Raw genomic sequence first — 21,031 nt, forward strand, 5'->3', positions numbered from 1 at the left:
ATGAAGGAAAGGGCACCTGGATGGCTCAGTTGGGTAAGCATCCAACTTCGGCTCAGGTCATGATCTCACAGTTCATGAGTTGAAGCCCCGCATCAGGCGCCTCACTACCAGTGTGGAGTCTGCTTGGCGTTCTCTCTCTCTCCCTCTCTCTCTGCCCTTTCCCCCCTCAAAATAAATAAATAAATTTTAAAAATTCTATGAAGAAATTACTGGTACATGGATATGAATTATAAATTAGAGGAAAATACTATATAGATATCAAATTCCCTGAATTTTACAATTAAAATGGTTAAGGGTTTCTTTATTCTTTGTAGATACATGCTATAATGCAGGTAAATGGTTATGGTGTTTGCATATTGTTTAGTATACATGTGTGTGTGGCATGTAAGTATGAATAAAGAAGAAAAAAGAAAAAATGAGGCAAATGTTAGTCTGTGAATCTAGGTAAAGAGTATAGGAGAGTTCATTGTTCATTCTTGCAACTCTTCTGGAGATCTGAATTTTTTTACAATAAAAAGTTAAAAATAAAATAGGAAAATAAGACATTCCGGCATAGACATATCCCTTATAAAAATGTAGTAAAAGGATTTTCAGAATGTACTACCTGGGTTCTTTCAGCAAGAGGATGGTCACAAGAGTGTAATGAGTCTTTGGACCGAGATTCTATAGTATTAGAAGGTCCATCTCCATCAAATTCACCTTTCTCAATGCTTTCATCAGGTAAAAGTTGTATATTTTCTTTATCACTGTCATCCTTTGACCTTAATGTTTCTGTTGCTACTGAAACTTTTGTCATCACTGCTGTTGATCGTGAGCGAACAGGCCTTCCCCTCTGAACAGTCTCCCATCCTTCAGCATCTTTCCGTTCTATGCAATTGAGGGAAGGAAATAAATCAAGATTTCTTTAGATGATAAAAATTTTCAAAACCTATAAAATAAAAACTTTTTCCAATCAAATTCGTATTAGGTGTAACTAATATATAAACATGACACTAACTATACAAGATGCAGTGTGTGTATGTGCATATGTAATGTCTAATACAAGTACACTGTGGGGTTGGTATGATTTTCCATGTTTTACAAATGACAAAACTGAGATTCAGATTAAGACTGACATAGGCCACAGAGTCAGAAAGTAATAATAAACATTTATATAGTGTGTACTGTGTGCTAGCACTGTTCCAAGTGTCTACATATTGTAACTCTTAATCTCCACAACAACCCTGTAATACCAATACTATCACCCCAATTTTATCATTGATAAAATTTATCATTTGTCATTTCACTTACCCCATTTATCATTGAAAATAATGAGACAAAGAGAGGTTACGTAATTTCCCCAAGGTCACACACCCAGTAAAGGTAAAGCCAAGATGCAAGTTTAGGCAAATTGGTTCTGGTGTTCATGTCCCAGTGGTTACATAAAAACTGCCCTCCACCCCCATCTTTCAGAATCCAAACATAGGCCTACCTCAAAAGTCCAAGTTCTTTCCTCTATCCTAGTACTAATACCATATATTTGACTGTATGTCAGCACAGAGCCTGCTGTGGATCCTCTGTCCCTCTCTCTCTGCCCCTCCCTCACTTGTGCTCTGTGTCTCAAATAAATATTAAAAAAAAATAAAAATACAATTGAACTCTAGGTTATCTACAAGAAATTCACTTAAATACTTGTATTCACCTAAATACAAGGTCATACGTAAGTTCAAAGTGAGAAAGACACACCATGCAAATACTGAGGAAAGCAGGAGTAGATATATTATTATCAGATAAAGTAGACTTCAGAGCAAGAAATTACTAAAGAAACAAAAACATATTATATAATGATAAAAGCATTGCACAGTGAAGATATATACCCCTAAGTATGTATACACCGAACAATATAAACTCAAGATACACAGCAAAAAAACTTGTAAGGATGAAATGAGAAAGAGAAAGATGCACAATTACAAATGTGGACTTCTAACTCCCTCCCAGGGACTGATAGAACTAGATAGAAAATCAGCAAGTATATAGAAAAATTGAACATACAATCAACCAACTTGATATAATAGCATACACAAAACAGTCCATTCAACAACAGTAAAATGCTTTTTTTTCAAATATATACAGAACATTCAGTATCACAGACCATATTCATTCTATAAAATAAAGTTTAATAAACCAATTCTATAAGAAACACAAACTATAAAACTCAACCAAAATGAAAACAGACTATCTGAATAGTCTCATGATTACTAAAGAATTCAATTTGTACTTTTTAAAAGTTCCCCACTCAAAACCTCCAGGCCCAGATGGTTTCTCTGGCAAATTCTATGCAACACTTTTAACAGGATTTAAAAATTTTACACAACTATTCCAGAAAATAGGAGAGGAGAGAATACCTCCCAAGTACCAAGGCCAGTTTTACCTTGGTACAAAAACACACAAAGACAGTACATAAAAATAAAACTAAATAAAAATATTTCTCATGAATTTAGATATAAAAATCTTCAACAAAATATCAGCATATCAAATCCAGCAATGTATAAAAAGAATTACAAACCATGACCAAGTAGAATTAATTACAAGTATGCAAACCTGGTTCAACATTCAAAAAAAATCAACGTAATTCACTACTGGTCCACTGACTATACAAGTAAAATCATATGATCCTACCAACTGATGCAGAAAAAGTACTTCACAAAATCCAATATCCATTCTTGAGAAAAATGTATTAAGCTATAATATAGGGGAACTTAACTCAATAAAAAGCATCGACAAAAAACCTATAGCTAACATATACTCAATGGTGCAAGAATGAATGAATAATTTTCCCCATGATCTAGAACAAGAAAAGGATGTTTCCTCTCACCATGCTTCTTCAACATAGTACCGGAAGTCCTACACAGTGCAAAAAGGCATGGGATGTGGGGATGGGGGGGAAGGAAAAGAAGAAATAAAACTGTCCCTATTTTCAGATGACATGATTGTCTACATAGAATATCCCAAGGAATTACATAAAAATTCCAGAATTATTACATAAATTCAGTAATGTTGTAGGATACAAGTCAATGCACAAATGCACTGCATTTATACAGACTAACAGTGAACATGTGAAAACAAATTTGAAACAATTTATGATTACACTAAAGAAAATAAAATATTTAGTAATAAGTCTAAGAAAAAAGGTACAGAATATGTATCCTAAAAACTACAAAAGGCTGATTAAAAAAAGAGAAGACCTAATAAATTGAAAGACATTAGAAAATCCAGCATTGTAAGTGTCAATTCTCTCTAAAACGATCAACAGCATAATGTAATTTCTATCAAAATACCAGTAACATTTTTTTGAACATTAGAAAAGCTTACTCTAAAATTTATATAGAAAGACATAAAACCTAAAAGAGCTAAAAACAATTTTTTAAAAAAAGAATAAATTAAAAGTAATCACTCTATTCAATGTTTTAAGGCTTACCACAGAGTGAAATTAATCAAGAAAGTACAGTATGGGTGGAACAACAGACACACAGATCAATGAAATAGACTACTTTAAAACCCAGAAATACATCCACACAAATATGTCCAACTGATTTTTGATAAAATTTCAAGAGAAATTCCAACAAATGGTGGTAGTAACAAGACATCCAAGGCAAAAAAGTAAACCTCCATCTAAAACTCACACTTCACCCAAAATTCAGTCAAAAAGCATCACTAATTTAAGATGTAAAACTATAAAACCTAGGAAGAAAAAAAAAAAACAAGAAATCTTTCAAACATATGGCTAGACAATGAGTTCTTACACTTGACACCAAAAGCATGATCCATAGGAAAGCCTCACAAACCTCATCAAAACTGAAAAATTTTCCCCTGCAAGACTCTATGAAGACAATGAAAAGATAAACAACAGACTTGTAGGAAATACCCAATGATGTCTAGAATATATAAAGAACTCTGAAAATTCAACAGTAGTATTACAGACAATCCAACTAGAAAATGGGCAAAAGATGTGAAGAAACACTACAATGAAGGGTATATACAATTGGCAAAGAAGTAAACAAAAGACATTCAACATCATTAGCCATTAGTGAAATGCAAATTAAAAACCACAATGAGATATCACTCTATACCTATCAGAATGGTTATATACAATATAATCACAGTATTACATACTAATAATGGATGGGGAGATGCAGGGTTAGAAGGGTGTTAAGTAAAGGATATGAGATTTCTTTTTTATCTTTCCAGTTGTACTGAGATATAACTGACATATAACATCGTATTAGTTCAAGGTGTACAACATATTGTTTGATATATGCATATATCAGGAAAGGATTACCAAAGTAAGTTTAGTCAATATACAACACTTCACACAGTTAACAAATGTTTTTTCTTGAGATAAGAACTTCTAAGATTTACTCTCTTAGCAACGTTCAAATATATATACACCACATATTCTTTATCCACTCATTGACCAATAGACACTTAAGTTGTTTCTATGTTTTGGCTATTGTAAATAATGTTGCTATGAACAAGGAGCAGGTATGTTAGTATTTTCATTTCTTTTGGATACACACCCAGAGGTGGGATTGCAGGATCATATGGCAATTCTATTTTAATTTTCTGAAGAATCTCCATACTGTTTTCCATAGTGGCTATACCAATTTACATCCCCATCAACACTGTACAAAAGTTCCCTTTCCTCCACATTCTCTCCAACATTTGTTATCTGTCTATTTGATGACAACCATTCTGACAGATGTAAGGTCATATCTCATTGTGGTTTTGATTTGCCTTTCCCTAATGATTAATGATGTTGAGCACTTTTTCAGGTACCTGAGGCTAGTTGGATACTTTTTTGGAAAAGTGTCTATTCAGATCCTCTGCCAATTTTTTAATTACATTGTTTGTTTTTTGCTAAAGAGTTGTATGAGTTCTTTATATATTTTGGATATTAACCCCAATCCAATACATGATTTACAAGTATTTTCTCCCATTCTATAGGTTACCTCCTCATTTTGTTGATGGTTTCCTTTGCTGTACAGAACTCTGTAGTTTGATGTAGTCCCACTTGTTTTTTGCTTTTGTTGCTTTTCTTTGGTGTCAAATCCAAAAAATCATTGCCAAGACATACATTTTTGAGGTGATGAAAATGTTCTATCATTGACTGTGATTATGGTACTATATGTGTTAATATACTAACAATAGATGAATTATAAATAGATGAATTGAATGGTATGAATTTTATCTTAACAAATTTGGTATAAGAATTAAAAGCAAAAAATTTAATAGGAAAAAGTAAGCTGATTTCTCAGACTTATTTCTGTAAAACTAAAAACTTACATCACTATGAAAACTACATTTTTTATGAGTATCAAGACCATACCACCAAATGATTCACTAAAGGAAAGGAGTATTATTTCAAGGGAAAAAAAATACTTACAAAATACTGGTTCTTATAACTGGGAATAACTCATTATCCTATTTTTTCAAATACAATGACTGTTGGGATACCTGGATGACTCGGTCAGTTGAGTGTCTGACTCTTGGTTTTGGCTCAGGTCACGATCTCAGGGTTCACAGGTCCAAGCCCCACGTCAAGCTCCACACTGACAGTGCAGAGCCTCCTTGGGATTCTCTCTCTCTTTGCCTCTCTTGGCCCCTCCCTGTGCTCAACTCTCTCTCAAAATAAATAAACTTAAAAAAATTTTAATAAAATGCAGTGACTATATTAGTACTGTATATTTTAAAATAAAAAGAAAAAAAGACCTATACCTTTTTCTTTCAAAGGTCTACACTTTGAAATCTCTAAGGGAAAACTACATTTAAATTTGTCTTGTGCTTTTTTAACTTTTTATCATGAGGATTTTAAAATACACAATATAGATAAAACAGTATTATGAACCCCATGTTACAATTATCCAGCTTCAATAATTATCAGTATTCTGCCACTCTTATTTCATATAGTTCCCCTTCCCTATTGTTTCTTCTGAAAGATTTTAAAACAAATCCTATACATCATTATCATTTCTCCTGCAAATATTCAGTATGTGTCTTTAAAAGGACTTTTTAAGAAATATAACAATATCATTATGGTAAACAATAAAATATTATTAATTAAAATTAAATTAAATTAAATTAAAATTAAATCATATCCTACCCAATCTGAGATCAATTTTCTTCCGTATTTAACTTTCAAAAATTTCTCATTACATTTGTCTTTTAAATATATATATATGTGTATATACATATACGTGTATATATATATATATATATATAAATTAAAAATATATATAATCAACCTAATAAAAATCACACATACCAAAATTAAGTTTAATAAAAGAGTTTAGTTTCCAGTTAATTTAACAGGCTCACCCTTAGGAGCAGTATGATTAATAACTTCACTTTTTAAAGGAAAGAAAAACACTCCTCTTTCAAAGTTTCCTTATAGAAATACTGCTTAACACTTGGACCTACTCCACAACCAGTATGATGGCCAACACAAACACTGTCATGTAATTAAAAAAAAAAAAAGCAAAATGATTGAAGCAAGTCAAAGAGGAGTATATCAAAATAGAAACTATAACATAGGTCTCTTAGACTCTAAGAAATTAGCTATGAACAAATTACCTTCTTAAGGAACTTTCAATAAAAACTATATTGAAAAACCATTCCCATAATGAAGAATGCTTATTGAAAATATCAAATTATGTAATTAAAATGTCAGAGAGTGTCTAAACATTCAGAATAATCTTAAAAGTACACAAAATTTAAAACTGTATTTCATTATCATAGTTCTTACACCCAAGAACTTGTACATTTTTAAAAATTTTATAAATGTCATTAATAAAGTAGCACTAAATACAAATTAATATAACCAATAATTGAAAAGCACCAGATTTATTCCCATCTGACTGATGTGTTATCATTTTTGTTTATCACTATATTTAATTCACTAATATTTTGTTTATAATTTTTATATCAGTGTTTAAGAGAAAATGTTCTATTTTATAATATCCTTGCTAGGTTTTGACATTCAGGTTATGCTGGCATCATAAAACAAGCTCCATTTTTTCATTTTCAGTAAGAGTTTCTATGTGATTACTGTTATTTTTACCTTAAACATTTGGAAGAATTCATAGGTGAAGCCATCTTGACCAGGAATTTTCTTTGCAAAAAAATGTTTAATTATAGACTCACATTTAAAAAAAAATTACTAAGTTCCTTCACGTTTTTCTAATTCTCACCATGTAAGTTTGCTTACATAGTGTTTTTCAAGAAATTTGTCAATTTCTTCTAAGTTTCTAAATTTAGTATATAATATTGTTCATCATATCCTATTATCTTCTTAATATTCATGGGATTTCTACCAATAGTCTTATGTAATACCTTGGTATTATGCTTTGTCTCCTCTTTTTTTTATCAGTATTAGAAATTTTGTTAGTCTATATGAAAGATTATCTTTTGGCTCTGTTGATTTTCTCAGTTATCACCTATATCTTTTCCTTTCTTTTTATGTTCCTTGGATTTAACCTGTTCTTTTCTAACTTCTGGAGACAGGCAAAAAATGTGGATTTTAGGTTTTCTTCTTTTCTAATATATGCAATTGAGGCTAGAAATTTTTCTCAGAGCACAGCATTAACCTTAAACCCATAAGATTTTAAATATGCATTTTCATTTTCTAATTTTCATGGTGATTTCTTGTCTGACTCATGGATTATTCAGAAATATATTCCAAAATTTCAAAAATCTGAGATTTATATGGCTATCTTTTTACTTCTTTAAATCTAAATTCAAGTAGTTAACATATAGTGTAGTACTGGTTTCAAGAGGATAATTTAGTGATTCATCACTTACATATAACACCCAGCGCTCGTCCCAACAAGTGCCTTCCTTAATGCCCATCACCCATTTAGCCCATCCCCCCTACCCATCTCCCCTCCAGCAACCCTCGGTTTGTTCTCTATATTTAAGTCTCTTATGGTTTGCTTCCCTCTCTGTTTTTATCTTACTTCATTTTTTTCTTCCCCTCCCCTATGTTAATCTGTTTTGTTTCTTAAATTCCATATGAGTAAAATCATAGGTCTTTCTCTAATTTATTTCACTTACTGTAATACACTCTAGTTCCATATATGTTGTTGCAAATGGCAAGATTTCATTTTTTTGATAGCTGAGTAATATTCCGTTGTGTATATATACCACATATTTTTCATCCATCCGTCACTGGACATGTGGACTCTTTCCATAATTTGGCTACTGTTGGTAGTGCTGCTATAAACATTGGGGTGCATGTGCCCCTTCAAAGCAGCATTTTTGTATCCTTTGGATAAATTCCTAGTAGTTCAATTGCTTGGGTTGTATGGTAGTTCTATCTTTAACTTTCTGAGGAAATGCCATACTGTTTTCCAGAGTAGCTAAACCAGTTTTCATTCCCACAAACAGTGCAAAAGTGTTCCCCTTTCCCTGCCTCTTCCCCAACATCTATAGTTTCCTGAGTTGTTAACTTTAGCCATTCTGACAAGTGTATTTCATTGATGATGAGTGATGTCGAGCATCTTTGCATGTGTCTGTTAGCCATCTGGATGCCTTCTTTGGAAAAGTGTCATTCATGTCTTCTGCCCATTTCTTCACTGGATTATTTATTTTTTTGGGTGTTGAGTTTGATAAGTTCTGTATAGATTTTGGATACTAACTCTTTATCTGATATGTCATTTGCAAATCTCTTCTCCCATTCCATCAGTTGTATTTTAGTTTTATTGATCATTTCCTTCAATGTGTAGAAGCCTTTTACTGATGAGGTCCCAGTAGTTCATGTTTGCTTCTGTTTCCCTTGATTCAGAAAACATGTCAAATAAGTTGCTGTGGCCAAAGTCAAAGAGATTTTTGCTTGTTTTCTCCTCTAGGATTTTGATGGTTTCCTGTCTTACATATAGGTCTTTCATTCATTTTGAGTTTACCTTTGTGTATGGTATAAGAAAGTGGTCCAGTTTCATTCTTCTGCAATTTGCTGTCCAGCTTTCCCAACACCATTTGTTGAAGTATATGGCTATCTTTTTTAATTGATTTCTAACATAATTCCGCTGTGTTCAACAAGACAAAAAGAGTTCAATCATCTGAATTTTTGAAATTTGTTTAATGGCTTTGCATGTTTCAATTTTGGTAAATGTTCCATGTGTGTTGGGATCTTTATTTGGACTTACAAGTTACTACCAGGACAAAGTAGCCTACATCAAAATTAATCCTCTTCGTGCCAAACACAACTATGAAAGCTAGACAAACTATATAACTGAACCATTTAAAGGCACTGGAAAGCAACCAAAGTAGGCAAGATTTTAAGGAACTACAATTCTTGAGGAAAGAGAAGGACAACATGAGATCACATTCACCCTAGAATTTTTCCCTAAAGACATTTCAAATTCACAGTACAGGGAAAGTGAGTCCTAGCAGAAACCAGCAGTCCTGTCTGGCTGAAACAGATAATGGAATTCAATGAGTCTAAAACAACTGAGACCTTAAGGACAAAAATCTTAGAGAGGGAGGAACTGCAAGAAAATGAGCCCAAAAAACCTGCATTTAATCTTCCCTTTAGAAGTCTGACAGCTACTAAGCTTTGCATATACAAGGCAAGACTCCAAGACACCCAGCAAAAAGCAGCAGCTGGGATGCTAATGAGCTAAGCAGATATTACAGCAACTGTGGAGTGCTGAGGAATTCGGGAATGTAGTAGCCTTGGCAAACACCCCAGATTTTCAGGTAAGACCCCAAAAGGAATAAGGACAAAACTGAAACACATCAACTTTAATAAAACCTCAAACCAAACCTTAAAGGATTATGGTATATTGCTTATACTCTATCTTCTTGCCAGAAGAAAAAAAAACAACAGTACTTTTGAAAGGAGCCTCTATAATTTTAAATATACCATGTTAAACATTCACTTAAATATTATGAGGAATCAAAACAAGGGTCAAATAACTGAAAACTCCCCCAAAATATTTTTAAGGTAACATAGCCACAGGTAGTTCAGATATTTTACTTTTCAGACTCAGACTTTTCAGAATAGCTATTATTAATATATTTAAGAAAATATGGGTTAGACACACAGAACAGAGGATCGGTAAAATGTTTCTACGTTGATGCATCAAAAGGAAATAAAATGGAAAAGAATAGCATTATTTGTTAGACATATCAATTATATCAAGTTCATTAATCATATTGTTTAGATATTGTATATCTTGATTGATTTTTGTCTTCTTGTACTACCAGTCATTGAGACAGTTATGTTAAAATTTCCAAGTATGAGTCTAGATTCTTCCATTTTTTTCAATTCTGTCAGTTTTGCTTTATATGTTTTAAAGATATGTTACATATAAATTTAGAATTACTTTCCCATTCTGTTAAAATAATCTTTTAATAATGAAAAAAGATTTCTCCTTAAAATGTTTCTTGGCTACTGTATACATTTTGTCTGATACTAAAGCAATGCCACCTTTGATCTGAATGGGATATCCATAGACTATCTTTTCCCCCTTTTTCTTCTGACTTTTCTATCTTCATACTGAAAGTATATCCCTTTAAGTGGATACAGTTGGGCTTTGTTTAATGCAATTGTAATCTCTGTTCTTAAATTTTAATATTTAGACCATTTACCTTTAATGTAAGAACGGATATATTTGCATTTACTTCTATCACGTTATAATTTGGTTTTCATTTGTTTCATCTGTTTTATGATTTTTTTTTTCCTTTCTTGGCCTCTTTTGCATTAATCACAATGTTTTTATTAGTTGAATATTCCTTTACTCTTCTCTGTGATTTTCTTGAATTCACAAATACATCCTTGACTTATAATATCTAACACAAGTTAGTATTTTTGTAACTTCAAAGACAATGCCAGGACCCTAGAAAATATAATCTCCATTTATTCTTCTCTTGTCTCTTGGACTATTGTCAGAAAGTCTCATCTCATATGTATTTCAAGCTTCTAAAGACATTATGTTTCACACAGTCAATACTAAATATTTAATGTACTCCACATGTTTACTCTTCTGGTGTTCTTCATTCCTTCATGCATTTCTGGGTCTGAATTTGGAATCTTTTTCCTTCAACCTACAAAAATGTCTGTAGTACTTCTTTTAGTATAATTCTACTGATTACAAATTCTCTCAATTTTTATTTGTCTTGAATTGTCTTTATTTCACCTTTACTTTTTTTGCTGGATACAGAATTCTTTCTTGTCAGTTATTTTCTTTCAGCACCTGAAAGATGTCATTCCATGGTCATCTGGCTTCCATTAGGTATCAACTTACTCTTGCTCCTTCGAAAATAGGGTTAACCTTTGGACAACATTAGTTTATACTGTGTGGGTCTGCTTATACAAGGATTTCTTTTGAAAAATACAGTATAGTACTATGAGTTAATCTGTTCTTATGATCCTAATAACATTCCTTTTTGTAGCTTACTTTATTAGAAGAATACAGTATATAACACATATACAAAATATGTGTTCATTGACTAGTTATGTTTTAAAGCTTCTAGTCAACAACAGGCTATGCATAGTTATGTCCTGGGGAAGACAAAGGTTATACATGGATTTTCAAGGGTAGTTCAAGGGTCAACTATAGTCTCTCTCTCGCGCTCACTTTTTTTCTTTTCTTTTTTTTTTTTTTTTTTTGGCTCTACTTGTAAAGATTTTCTCTTTCTTTGATTTTTAGTATTTTTACTATATTACACCTAATGAGATTTGTTTTCTGTTTTTTCTGCTTGGGAGTTCACAGTGCTTCTTAAATATGAGACTTGATGTCTTTCAACAGTTTGGGGAAATTCTTAGGGTTTATCTTTTCAAACGTTACCTTTGCACCATTCACTCTATCCCTTCATAGACTCGATTTACAGTTGTGCCTCTTATGTGCCTCTATGAACTTTCCTATTTCGTTTTGCTCCATTATTTAGCCTCAATATTTTCTACTACACTCTGAATTAATTCAACCCCAACTCTCCTAAATTTTAAATATCTTATTGATGTGTGCAAATACATCAGATGTTTTAAGAATTTCATTTGTCTTCCTGGATTCCTCTCTTCCGGAGAACTGGGACCATCACAAATCTGGATTGGTTGCTCCCTATAACTGGTACACAGCTATCATAGTGGCATCAGCACCATAGAGTATTACTTTGGCCTCTCTTCTGGGCTGGCTCCCTCCAGCACTGATTGGGTCCATGGAGGTAAAAAAAAAATTTTTTTGAGATCCTGCATGAAGGAAAATATCTTTGGCCTACTTTCACATTTAACAGATAATTTGAACACACTATTTTAGATTAGAAATCATTTTCCTTCAGGGGCGCCTGGGTGGCTCAGTAATTTGAGCATCTGACTCTTGATTTTGGCTCAGGTCATGATCTCAAGGTTTCTGGGATTGAGCCCTGCATCGGGCTCTGTGCTCACAGCATGGGGCCTGCTTGGGATTCTTTCTCTCCCTCTGTCTCTCTCTGCTCCCCCCCTCTGCTTGTGCTCTCTCTCTAAAAATAAATACATTAAAAAAATAGAAATCATTTTCCTTCATAATTTTGAAGACATTGTTCAATTTTCTTGTGGCTTCTAGTGATAGTTTAGCAGAAGCAATTATACTTCTACATAATTATACTATAAGAAGAAACACATCCTTCTGTTAAAGTAAATTTCCTTTAATAATTTCATAATTTCCTTTCTTTCTCTCTTTTTCTAAAACTCCTGTTATTCAAATATTGGATATTCCCATTATCTATTTTTATATAAGAAGCCCAAAACCTAGGATCTTAAAACACTAACCATATAACTTTTGAGTCAGAAATCTGAAGAGTGTTCAGTGGAGGGAGGTCTCCTCTCATCTCCACATGATGTCAGCTAGAGTGGTTCAAATATGGCCAGAATGTTCATGATGGCTTCACCAACATGCCTAAATTAAAGTCTTGGTACCATGTGTTGGCGGAGATAGCTACTTCTCCTTCTCATCACCTCTTTCTCTTCACATAGTCTCTCATTATTCAATGGCCTATCCTGGGCTTCCTTACATGGCAGCTGACTTCCACAGGAGAAAATGATAATGGTAAGCGCAAGGCCTTGTACAGGCTAGGCTGGGAACTTAACCAATCACATCAGTAACATTCTATTAATCATATGAAGTCACAGGACAAACTTAAGATTCAAGGGGAGGGGAAACAGACTCTACCACTTGACAGTGGGAGTGGCATGTATGCATAGGAATGGGAGAAATTGCTGGCACCCATATTTGCAGACAATCTACTGTAGTCCACAATCTGGCTTCAGATTTCCAAAGTCTTGTGAGACTACCAGACACTCATCCAATTACATGTCAACATCAAGACCAATTATCTCATTATCTACACTGGTTCTGGATTTGTTCCTCAGGTGTGTTTTCTCTTGATCTGCAAACCTGGTAGTTCAGTGGGAGAGAGAAGAAGGCTTGAAGTAGATGCAAGGATGAGGCACATCTAAACACTATCTTTACAGTCTTTCACTTAATCTCCTTGTTATCAATACAGCACTCCCAACTTTTGTATCTGCCTGGTATCCCTCAGTAAGATACCATCTCTTTTACGTTCTATACAGAAATAACCTCCAGTGTTCTGCTGGGGTAAGGGAAATACAGTAATCCTACTACTCATAGCTGAAGGCAAGTGGGGAGAATTTGGGATGATTAACATATAATCCCTACCTTTACCCTCACTTCCAGACATACCTGCTCTGGAATTTCCTACTCGTTTGGGAGTTCTCTGAAGCAAACTGGATTGCATTACAGTTTTGCCCACTCGCTGGGTCCAGGATTCACCTAATTCACTCAAATGTCACCACTAACATTTGAAACTAGAATATGTCTTTCTACTTTCTAACTTCCAAAAATGTGTTCATTAACTCTTCTCCTATCTATTCTCCCTTAAGTCTTATTTTTAAATTCCTTTAGGGGTGGCTAGGTGGCTCAGTTGGTTATGCATCTGACTTCAGGTCAGGTCATGATCTCATGGTTCATGAGTTCAAGCCCCACGTCAGGCTCTATGCTGACAGCTCATAGCCTGAAGCCTGCTTCCAATTCTGTCTCTCTCCTTCTGCCCCACTCTCGCTTGAGTTCTGTCTCTCTTTCAAAAATAAACAGTAAATCTTTCTATATCATTTTAGTTGAGGCTAGGGAAAGAAAAAAGTAAATGTATGTGCTCTATCACCTTTAACAAAAATCATTTTTATAAGCTATCATTACAAATTTCAATACTATAAGCTACTGCTATTATAAATTACTCAAGGTAGGGAGTCAAGATGGCAGAACAGCGTGGAAGTTTTTTGTGTGTCTCGCATACATGAAATACAGCCAGACCAACGTTAAACCATCGTATACACCTACAAAACTGATCTGAGGATTAACACAACAATCTGCACAACCTGAACCACAGAATTCAGCAGGTACACAGCGGGGAGAGGTGAACATGGGGAGAGAGAAGCCGTGGAGGGCAGGGAGGTGCTTTCACGTGCAGAGAGAGGACGGAGATGGTGGGGAGAATATGGGAAAAGCACCCTCCCCAAAAGCAGCTGGAGAGAAAGTGGAAAATTGGAAACAGGTGCAGGGACTGAACTAAAAAGGGAGAAAGGAGAAAGGAAAGGGTTTAAATTCCATTAAGATTGCAAACGGGAGTGCAGAGACTGCAACTCCACAGCTCGATACCTGGCGGTGCTCTGATGGGAAGGGTGAATACCCAAGAGCAGAGTGGGGTGAGGGAGGTTCTCGGGCCACACAGGGAGAAGCAGTTCCACTGCTGGAAGGACATTTGGTAGAAGCTGTAAGGCAACCTGGGCCCAGCAGACTGCAGAGAATGGCCACATTTGCTGGCGCTGGAATAAGGTCGTTAAGGGTGAAGCCTGGTGCCAGATGTGTGTTGTGATATTCCATAACCCCTGAAACGTTGCTGCTACACTATCTTGGAAACTTATTCTGGGGCGGGCTAGCACCTGGCCGCAATCTCTGGGCCTCAGCAGCAGCACAGTACCCACAAACTTTCCTGGGTACAGCTGGCATTCGGCCATTGCTCGGTGAGACCCTCCCACAGAGGGGAACAACGAGTCAAAGCTGCAGTCCCTCAGAAGTAAGGGGCTGGGGAAAACAGCTGTAACTGAAACAAAACTCAGGAAAGAGGTACTACCTGGGGCTTGGTCACAGACAGTATAAAAGAGGGGAGTAGCTAAAAGCTGAAGACAAAGGACAGGTGCACAATTGCTGATTGGAGAGAACAGAGTTCTGATACTAAAGACTGGGTAGCTGGGTGACACAATTTTCACCACTCCCACACATGGGCATATGCACCTACAAGCGCCACAACAATCCACCCCAGCAGGCTACCAGAGCCACCTAGTGGAGAACAGAGCCGTTTAACTAACCCGCTCAACTGGGCCAAACTTGCTCATCAAGAACAGAAGTCTCACCGCCTGCTTAGTTTATGGACTATAAAGAGATTCAGAATCTAACTTCTAGGGGTAAACAAAGTAATTTCAGTCATATTTCAATCTGTTAGCAGGTCCATCTATTCAATTTTCTTTCTTTTTTTCATTTCTTTTATGTTTCTTGAGAAAAAGAAAAAATTCATTTTTACTTTCAATTGTTATTAAAAATATTTTTTCAATTTTTCTACTATATTTTTTACTTTTGTGTAAGTTTTTTGAAATTCTATTTTACTTGCATCATTTTATTTTAGTCTACTTCAATGTTTTCCTTTTTTCAAATTTTCAAACAATTTCCTTTTTTTCTTTTTCATTTCTTTTCTTTTTCTTGAATACAGAAACAGAAAAAATTCATCTTTATTTTTCATTTTTATTGAAAATATTTTTCTTTAATTTTTTTCTACTATATTTTTTACTTTTGTGTAAATTTTTTCAAATTCTGGTTTACTTCCATCATTTCATTTTAGTCTGCTTCAGTGTATTCATTTTGTCAAATTCTCAAACGATTTCCTTTTTTCTTCTTCTTTCCCCTTTTTTCTCTAATCTATCAAGCCACTTTCAACACCCAGACCAAAACACACCTAGAATGTAGCATCATTTATTCGATTTTTTTGTGTGTCTGTGTTTTTAATTTTTGAATTTTAATATTTTTTCATTTTAATTTTTTTATTTTAATGTTTTCTACCTCATTGATTCCTTTTCTCCCTTCAGTGACGAAACAAAGGAATTCACCCCAAAAGAAAGAGCATGAAAAAACGACAGCCAGGGACTTAATCGACACATATACAAGCAAGATGTCTGAACCAGAATTTAGAATCACGATAATAAGAATACTAGCTGGAGTCAAAAATAGATTAGAATCCCTTTCTGCAGAGATAAAGGAAGTAAAAACTAGTCAGGATGAAATAAAAAATGCTATAACTGAGCTGCAATCATGAATGGATGCTGCGGCATCAAGGATGGATGAGGCAGAACAGAGAATCAGCGATATAGAGGACAAACTTATGGAGAATAACCAAGCAGAAAAAAGGAGGGAGATTAAGGCAAAAGAGCATGATTTAATAATTAGAGAAATCAGTGACTCATTAAAAAGGAACAACCTCAGAATCATAGGGGTGCCAGAAGAAGAAGAGAGAGAAATAGGGGTAGAAGGTTTATGTGAGCAAATCAGAGCAGAAAACTTTCCTAACCTGGGGAAAGACACAGACATCAAAATCCAAGAAGCACAGAAGACTCCCATTAGACTCAACAAAAACCGACCATCAATAAGGCATATCATAGTCAAATTCACAAAACACTCAGGCAAGGAGAGAATCATCAAAGCAGCAAGGGAAAAAAAGTCCCTAACCTACAAGGGAAGACAGATCAGGTTTGCAGCAGACCTATCCACAGAAACTTGGCAAGCCAGATAGGAGTGGCAGGATATATTCAATGTGCTGAATCAGAAAAATATGCAGCCAAGAATTCTTTATCCAGCAAGGCTGTCATTCAAAATAGGATAAAAAGTTTCCCAGAAAAACAAAAATTGAAGGAGTTTGTGACCACTAAACCAGCCCTGCCAGAAATGTTAAGGGGGACTCTCTGTGGGGAGAAAAGATTTTAAAAAAATATTTTATATATATATATATATATATATGTGTGTGTGTGTATATGTGTGTGTGTATATATTTATATATATGTGTGTGTGTATATATATATATATACATACACACACGTATACGTGTATATATATACACATATACGTGTATATATACATATATACGTGTATATATATACACATATACGTATATATACATATATACGTGTATATATATACACATATACGTACATATATGTATGTATATATATGTATATATATGTATGTATATATGTATATATATATGTATGTATATATGTATATATATGTGTATATATATACACATATATATACATATACATGTGTGTATATATATATACACACACACACGTATATATGTGTGTGTGTGTATATATATATATAAATATATATATATTTGTATATATATATATAAATATATATATAATTATATATTAATTAATAAATTAATATATATATATATAAATACCAAAAGCAACAAAGATTAGAAAGGACCAAAGAACACCACCAGAAACTCCAACTCTACAAGCCACATAATGGCAATAAATTCATATCTCTCAGTACTCACTCTAAATGTCAATGGACTCAATGCTCCAAACAAAAGACATAGGGTAACAGAATGGATAACAAAACAAGACCCATCTATATGCTGTTTACAAGACACCCACTTTAGACCTAAAGACACCTTCATATTGAAAGTAAAGGGATGGAGACCCATCTATCATGCTAATGGTCAACACAAGAAAGCCGGAGTAGCCACACTTACATCAGACAATCTAGACTTTAAAATAAAGACTGTATCAAGAGATGAAGAGGGGCATTATATCATAATTAAGGGGTCTATCCACCAAGAAGACCTAACAATTCTAAACATGCACCAAATGTGGGAGCACCCAAATATATAAATCAATTAATCACAAACATAAACTCAATGATAGTAATACCGTAATAGTAGGAGGCTTTAACACCCCACTCACAGCAATGGACAGATCATCTAATCAAAAATCAACAAGGAAACGATGGCTTTGAATGACACACTGGACCAGATGGACTTAACAGATATATTCAGAACATTTCATCTTAAAGCGGCAGAATATACATTCTTCTCCAGTGCACATGGAACGTTCTCCAGAATAGACCACACCCTGGGACACAAATCAGCCCCCAGCAAGTACAAAAAGATCGAGATCATACCGTGCATATGTTCAGACCACAATGCTATGAACCTCGAAATCAACCACAAGAAAAAATTTGGAAAGGTAACAAATACTTGGAGACTGAAGAACATCCTACTGAAGAATGAATGGGCTAACAAAGAAGTTAAAGAGGAAATTTAAAAGTATATGGAAGCCAATGAAAATGCTAACACCACAACCCAAAACCTCTGGGACGCAGCAAAGGCAGTCATAAGAGGAAAGGATATAGCAATCCAGGTCTTCCTAAAGAAGGAAGAAAGATCTCAGATACACAACCTAACCTTACACCTTAAAGAGCTGGAAAAAGAACAGCAAATAAAACCCAAAACCAGCAGAAGACAAGAAATAATAAAGATTAGAGCAGAAATTAATGCTATCGAAACCAAAAAAACAGAACAGATCAATGAAACCAGAAGCTGGTTCTTTGAAAGAATTAACAAAACTGATAAACCACTAGCCAATTTGATCAAAAAGAAAAAAGGAAAGGACCCAAATAAATAAAATTAAGAATGAAAGAGGAGAGATCACAACACAGCAGAAATAAAAACAATAATAAGAGAATATTATGAGAAATTATATGCCAATAAAATGGGCAATCTGGAAGAAATGGACAAATCCCTAATAACATATACACTACCAAAACTAAAACAGGAAGAAATAGAAAATTTGGACAGTCCTATAATCAGTAAGGAAATCGAATCAATAATCAAAAATCTCCCAAAAAACAAGAGTCCAGGGCCAGATGGCTTTCCAGGGGAATTCTACCAAACGTTTAAGGAAGAATTAACACCTATTCTCTTGAAGCTGTTCCAAAAAACAGAAATGGAAGGAAAACTTCCAAACTCTGTCTATGAAGCCAGCATTACCTTGATTCCAAAACCAGACAGAGACCCCACTAAAAAGGAGAACTACAGACCAATTTCCCTGATGAACATGGATGCAAAAATCCTCAACAAGATATTAACCAAGTGGATCCAACAATACATCAAAAAAATTATTCACCACGACCAAGTGGGATTTATACCCGGGATGCAGGGCTGCTTCAATATCCGCAAAACAATTAACGTGATTCGTCACATCAATAAATGAAAGGACAAGAACCATATGATCCTCTCAAGAGATGAAGAGAAAACATTTGACAAAATACAGCATCCTTTCTTGATAAAAACCCTCAAGAAAGTAGGGACAGAAGGATCATACCTCAAGATCATAAAAGCCACATATGAACAACCCAACGCTAATATCATCCTCAATGGGGAAAAACTGAGAGCTTTCCCCCTAAGGTCAGGTCAAGACAGGGATGTCCACTCTCGCCACTGTTATTCAACATAGTATTGGAAGCCTTAGCCTCTGTAAGCAGACAACACAAAGAAATAAAAGGCATCCAAATCGGCCAGGAGGAGGTCAAACATTTGCTCTTCGCAGATGACATGATACTCTATATAGAAAACCCTGAAGATTCCACACAAAAGAAACCCTGCTAGAACTGATTCTTGAATTCAGTAAAGTTGCAGGATATAAAATCAATGCACAGAAATCAGTTGCCTTCCCATACACCAACAATAAAGCAACAGAAAGAGACATCAGGGAATTGATCCCATTTACAGTTGCACCAAAAACCATAAAATACCTAGGAATAAATCTAACCAAAGAGGTGAAAAATCTACACACTGAAAACTATAGAAAGCTTATGAAAGAAATTGAAGAAGACACAAAAAAATGGAAAAAGATTCCATGCTCCTGGATAGGAAGAACAAATATTGTTAAAATGTCAATACTACCCAAAGCAATCTACATATTCAATGCAATCCCTATCAAAATAACACCAGCATTCTTCACAGAGCTAGAACAAATAATCCTAAAATTTTTATGAAACCAGAAAAGACCCCAAATAGCCAAAGCAATCTTGAAAAAGAAAACCAAAGCAGCAGGCATCACAAACCCTGACTTCAAGCTATATTACAAAGCTGTAATCATTAAGACAGTATGGTACTGGCACAAGAACAGACACTCAGATCAATGGAACAGAAGAGAAAACCCAGAAATGGACCCACAAACGTATAGCCAACTAGTCTTTGACAAAGCAGGAAAGAATATTCAATGGAATAAAGACAGTCTCTTCAGCAACTGGTGCTGGGAAAACTGGATAGCGACATGCAGAAGAATGAACCTGGACCACTTTTTTACACCATACACAAAAATAAACTCAAAATGAACAAAAGACCTAAATGTAAGACAGGAAGCCATCAAAATCCTTGAGAAGGAAGCAGGCAAAAACCTCTCTGATCTTGCCCGCAGCAACTTCCTACTCGACACGTCTCCAGCGCCAAGGGAAACAAAAGCAAAAATGAACTACTGGGACCTCATCAAAATAAAAAGCTTCTGCACAGCAAAGGAAGCAATCAGCAAAACTAAAAGGCAACCAACAGAATGGGAGAAGACAGCTTCAAATGACATATCACATAAAGGGTTAGTATCCAAAATCTATAAAGAGCTTATCAAACTCAACATCCAAAAAACAAATAATCCAGTGAAGAAATGGGCAAAAGAAGTGAATAGACACTTCTCCAAAGAAGACATCCAGATGGCCAACTGACACATGAAAAAATGCTCAACATCACTCATCATCAGGGAAATATAAATCTAAACCACAATGAGATACCACCTCACACCTGTCAAAATGGCTCACATTAGCAACTCAGGTAACAACAGATGTTGGTGAGGATGCGGAGAAAGAGGATCTCTTTTGCATTGTTGGTGGGAATG

General features: G+C 34.6%; 1 protein-coding gene across 3 annotated transcripts in view; it reads right to left on the reverse strand.

Annotated features, from left to right (window-relative positions):
* Positions 1-21,031, reverse strand: part of SCAPER (S-phase cyclin A associated protein in the ER) — a 525,678-nt gene that overhangs the window by 401,137 nt on the left and 103,510 nt on the right. For all 3 annotated transcript variants that reach the window (XM_058736955.1, XM_058736953.1, XM_058736954.1), the window contains one exon: positions 605-867. In XM_058736955.1, coding sequence (XP_058592938.1) covers positions 605-867 — 263 coding nt within the window. The remainder of the gene's footprint in view (positions 1-604; positions 868-21,031) is intronic.

Source organism: Neofelis nebulosa, chromosome 7 (assembly GCF_028018385.1).
Source record: "Neofelis nebulosa isolate mNeoNeb1 chromosome 7, mNeoNeb1.pri, whole genome shotgun sequence".
NCBI classification, from domain to species: Eukaryota; Metazoa; Chordata; class Mammalia; order Carnivora; family Felidae; genus Neofelis; species Neofelis nebulosa.